The sequence below is a fragment of the Camelina sativa genome, chromosome 8, assembly GCF_000633955.1.
Source record: "Camelina sativa cultivar DH55 chromosome 8, Cs, whole genome shotgun sequence".
Lineage (NCBI taxonomy): Eukaryota > Viridiplantae > Streptophyta > Magnoliopsida > Brassicales > Brassicaceae > Camelina > Camelina sativa.
The window spans coordinates 4682092-4686947 of NC_025692.1; the positions used below are offsets into that span (position 1 = coordinate 4682092).

General features: G+C 38.6%; 2 protein-coding genes across 2 annotated transcripts in view; one reads left to right on the forward strand and one right to left on the reverse strand.

The window, feature by feature from the left end:
- Positions 1 to 408, forward strand: part of LOC104706161 (protein GPR107-like) — a 7052-nt gene extending 6644 nt beyond the window's left edge. Inside the window, exon 2 of the mRNA XM_010422316.2 lies at positions 32 to 408. Within this exon, the coding sequence (XP_010420618.1) occupies positions 32 to 154 (123 nt within the window). The 3' untranslated portion in view covers positions 155 to 408. The remainder of the gene's footprint in view (positions 1 to 31) is intronic.
- The window catches only part of LOC104706163 (protein GFS12), a 7860-nt gene continuing 3544 nt past the window's right edge, over positions 541 to 4856 (reverse strand). Inside the window, exons 5-16 of the mRNA XM_010422321.1 lie at positions 4171 to 4386; positions 3977 to 4049; positions 3684 to 3889; positions 3523 to 3585; positions 2985 to 3193; positions 2795 to 2906; positions 2198 to 2683; positions 1802 to 2094; positions 1462 to 1705; positions 1314 to 1387; positions 1067 to 1202; positions 541 to 894 (exon numbers count right to left, since the gene is read on the reverse strand). Coding sequence (XP_010420623.1) covers positions 736 to 894; positions 1067 to 1202; positions 1314 to 1387; positions 1462 to 1705; positions 1802 to 2094; positions 2198 to 2683; positions 2795 to 2906; positions 2985 to 3193; positions 3523 to 3585; positions 3684 to 3889; positions 3977 to 4049; positions 4171 to 4386 — 2271 coding nt within the window. The 3' untranslated portion in view covers positions 541 to 735. The remainder of the gene's footprint in view (positions 895 to 1066; positions 1203 to 1313; positions 1388 to 1461; positions 1706 to 1801; positions 2095 to 2197; positions 2684 to 2794; positions 2907 to 2984; positions 3194 to 3522; positions 3586 to 3683; positions 3890 to 3976; positions 4050 to 4170; positions 4387 to 4856) is intronic.

A 4856-nucleotide genomic window follows, 5' to 3' on the forward strand; every position in this document is an offset into this window, starting at 1 on the left:
GAGTTTTGCAGCAGAGGAGATTGTGAGTTTGGTGTTCTATGTGATCATGTTTCATATGTTTAGGCCTGAGGAGAAGAATGAGTACTTTGCTGTTGATGATGATGAAGAAGAAGCTGCTGCTTTGGCCCTTAGGGATGAAGAGTTTGAGCTTTAGAAAAATGGAGGATTCTTCTTGGTAAGCAAAAGATTTATTCTTTTTTTTTCCCCTCACTATGTCTATGTTCAAAAGTCGTCTAATACTTCAACTGTCATTGTTCCCCTTTTTTTTTTGTTAATTTTTGTTCTTCCCTTACATTTAAATTGTCTTTGTTATCACACTTCTTCGTATGGCTTTACATTAATGCGGATCCTTGGGGCTGTAGCAAATTTTATTTGAAAGATTATACTATCATCATTTTCAAAATTATGTATCAGTGTTGTTAACAACTTACAGTTCAACATTTTTGCTTATTCGAACCATATTTTTACTGAAACCACACTATTTCAGCATCTAACATCCACAATTTAGATCTGTTTCAACTTGGTTTAAAGACGGAAAGAGAGAAAAAAAAATACACACGCCATTGCTCATTACTACATTTAGCCATTAACAAATAATTCCTCTCTCTCTCCATCACAACCATACCAGTGAACGTGCTTGGCACTATCCAAAACATACAATATAAAGACAAAAAAATATAGAGGGCTGTAGGATTTGTGAAAAACAATTATATGATATATAGTTTGTCTATAATTTCAACAACAGATTCTGAAGTAACCATCATGTCCACCAACGATGAACAATCTGGAGAATGGTAAAACACAAATGGTTGATAAATCTGATTTGACTCTTCCTCCTTTCTCCGCCATATATAGTTTCTGTGGTATAATCCGCTGCTGCTGCTGTTGCTCCTCCTGTCAATTGGACAAAACCGGTCATTTTCACACACTTTACCTTGTTTTCACGACGGTTCTATGCTTAAAACGACTATAAAACATGGTTCTTTGATCACATTTTAATATTAGTTTAGGCTTATAGTGATCAAGGCGTGTTTGCTTTAACTCAATACGGAGTGAGAATCTATACCTCGTCTTGAGCCTTTGACAGTGGGAAAATCCCGATATTGTTTCTTGAGATGGAGATTACATCCTTGCCCCAGATGGAGAAACCCGAAACACCGTCGTTGTGTCCTTTGACAATAAAAGGCTGTGGTGTCCAGCTCCTGTTTTACCAGAAAGATAATAAACCAGTATTTTATCACATGTAGATACCAAGGAAAACTAAAACAAAAACTCACAAGAAAACAAAAAACCGTTATGATTGTTTTGCTTACTTCCTTAAGTCCCAGATCCGTAAAGTTTTGTCAAGTGAGCTGGAAACAAGTAAATGGCTCTCAGGTGCCGCTAACTGCAAGAACAAATAATTCGAAGATGAGATTGAGAAGAAAGGCCACATTAATTGTGGAAATAAGCTTAATTCACCTTTGTCACGTATCCGTCGTGAGCTCTCCAGGAGGAAATAAATCCACTTTCCCTCAAGTCAAATAGCCTACACTGGCCAGAACTAAAACCAGCTGCAATCCAAGAAGGTGATACTGAAACTCCGTCTCCATGTTTTGTTTGAGACCCTCCTGAACAAAGAGCAGATACGAGAGAACTAAATCCAGATTCAATAGGTTCTCCTCCCCAAAGTTGAAGCTTCTGGCCTCGAGCTAGATCAATAAACCTGAATTTTGCAGTGGAATTGAGTAAAAATTGTTGCATATTACACCTAATGCTTTTTTTTTTTTTTTTTGAATTTCTAGTGTAGTGGATACTATACCTGAGGGCACCGAATCCGGTTCCAACAACGAGCTGATCCATGTATTCTAAATAATGCATACATGTATACAAGTTCTCATCGAATATCCCACTTGATAATCCATGTGATGCAATTCTATTAGACTGATTTGAATTATTCTTTGATGACGGGTATGAGGGAGCTTGATCTTGATCAGTCTGTGACTCGGAAAACAAAGATATCAGTTTCCCGGTTTGGCTGTTCCACACATGTATAGTTCCGTCACAAGATGCTATCTTTCCGGTAGATGACAGTATACTGATGTCATTAACAACCTAAAATATACAAGAAACAATTAGGTGCATACTTCCTATTTTATGGGTAAGAGAGTAATTATCTGCATGCCGTAAGATGGTAATGATAATACAAGGAACCAACCTCTTCATGGGCATGATAACTAGATACACAACTAAAGCTGGCTAGTTCCCACTTCTGAACAGTTCCCTTAAACCCTGGATCAATTCCTGAGGTGAAAACTGTGCACTCATCTTCAGAAACCACTAAAGATCTTAGAGCTCCATGGTGGGCACGCGCAGAAGACAAAACAGATGCTCTAGTTTTCCATTGATTCTCATCTTTGAGGTTTCCAAAACGCCCAATGTCAAGCCCTTCCCAACAAGCTACTGGACTAGGAAACCATGACCACGGTTCACGCGCCAAAGGGTTTGAAACTGCTTCTTGTTCTTCAACTGGGACATGCATATGAGGTATTAACTGATTTGAATTTCTCAACCCCTGTGATTGGGGAACCAACCGTCCAGATCCGTTGAGCAACATCTTAGGAGGCTGTTTAGATGCAGGGCCCTTGGTTAGAACAGGCCTAGCTACCATATTATGTCGAGAAGATCGTCCTGTGTATTCCCACTGAATCAAAATAGATTCAGCGATAAATGTTCATAGCTCAATGGAAATCCGTATATATCAAATTTTATTGCAACGGAAACCAGAGTTCCTCTATAGATTAAGAGAAAATACCTTCCAGTTATGATGCTTTAGCAGATATTGCTCAAGGAGTAGCCAGGTTGGACAACCTTGACGTAACTTCTCCATACCAAGAAGTGAGGCGAAAGAAGGATAGAGAAGTAACCTGTAATTCCTACAACGTTAGAAAATAAATAGGAACATACAAAAAGTTATTTACTAACGATTTAGGTGAAACACGCACACAAGATCCATACGGCTTTTGATTGGAGATTCTGGATGAAAATTTTGCTTGGCAGCCCTGATCTTCCAGCTTAACGAGTCAGATGCATCTGTACTTCTCTCAGAAAAAGCAAACTCATCAAAAAGCTCCTTCAACTGTGGAAGAACATGCAATGCAGTCAACTCTTGTCCAAGCCGCTGGCAAATTGACATCAGGGAAGTTGCAGCAAACTGAAACATTGAAGAAAGCAACATTTTAAAAAGAATATCAAACGTTAAAAAAGCCTTCCATATGTTTGCAAAGAGCAGTAAAGAGGTGTACTGATGGACCCTCTTATAAATAAGGCAATGATACATGCCTGATAATGCACATACCAATAGAACAAACTTCACAACAGAGCCACTAAAAAAAAACTAATTTTTTTTTTCAAGTCAATCTTCTTTCACCACTTAGAGTGAGTTACTCAATGACAACTTAAACCAGGTCGTACATCTTGATTATACATCATTATCCTCAAAGTTACTGATTAAGTAAAATAGAAAAAGAAAATCAAGAATACCTGAAGGACCCGCAACTCAAGATTTTTCTGCATAAGAACTCTTACATGTAGGCACAACCGACCCTATGTAATAATAAGACAATCCACAACAATAAAAATAAAACGTAAGTGCTTAACGTAAACAACAGTAAAGATAGACAGAGCAAAAGTTTAAAACATACTTTGGTCAGCTCATGTATAATCAACTCGTCTGATATAAGAGCAATTAGACCATCGAGTGTGATTAGGCAATCAGTCAGCGCCAACGAACACCAGCTATGAACCGGCTCTGGTTTTTTCATAGAAGAAAGATCGATACAGAAGCAAACAACATGTTCAAGCAATGGCAGCATCTGTTTGACAATGAAGTTCACGCCCAACAGTCTCCCTGAAAATTTAACAATACGACAACCATTTAGCTAGATCTGAAATTTCCAGGTAAAGCAAGTTGCTTAAACTAACAGATAGGGTGTACCAATTCTGACCAGCAGATCAATCCCATCAGTGCATATTCCTTTTCCGAAGTAACTAATCAGAGGCAGTACAGTCTGTATCAAGGGACAAGTCAGCATCCAGAACAGAAACTCAGAAACATGTAACATACCCGATGAAAGGTACATTGTATATAAAAAATTGAGTGGAGGACAAGAACAGGAAATCTTCTCTGACCTGATGTACTGTAACAGGGGTACCAAGCTCTTCGCTTGAACCAATCAGCAGCACAGAAGCTGCAGAAGCCGAGATCTTGTCCGGAGAATTATACAAGTTTGATATGACTAAAGGATGAATCATTTCAAGATATACTCTCTTTCCAATTTGATTCCATAGTTCCCTCACAAACGAATCTTGAAGAAGTGAAACTTTCAAATGCGAGTAACCTGTGGTCTAACATATGATACTCTGTCAGAAGACATTAATTAAACTTAACAACAGAAATTTAGATTCAGAAATTCCATCAGGAACCAACAATATCTGTGTACCAGTAAGATCTTCTGGATAGAAGGCAAGACAAGTCTCTGCACTGCCATTGGTGTCAAAGATTTTGTAAATTCCTTGAGAAGTACATAAGCCAATTCACACTCGTCCTCAGATAAAGGTGTTGTCACTAGTGGCAAACAGTACACAGCACACATCTCTGCAACAAATGTTCCCATTGTTTTCAAGGCTCCCTGTTTGGCAAAACTTGCAGCATAACACAAGCGTGTTTGATCTTTAGCCAAAAGGTGAAGAGGAGCAGCAAACAAGTGAGCTGACCTCACTGTAGCTGAGAAATACGGAGAGTCCAGAAGACTCTTTGCTGAGGGCCTCCTACATGTTGCGAAAGGAGAGAGTAATTAGGCATTCACACCTAAAAA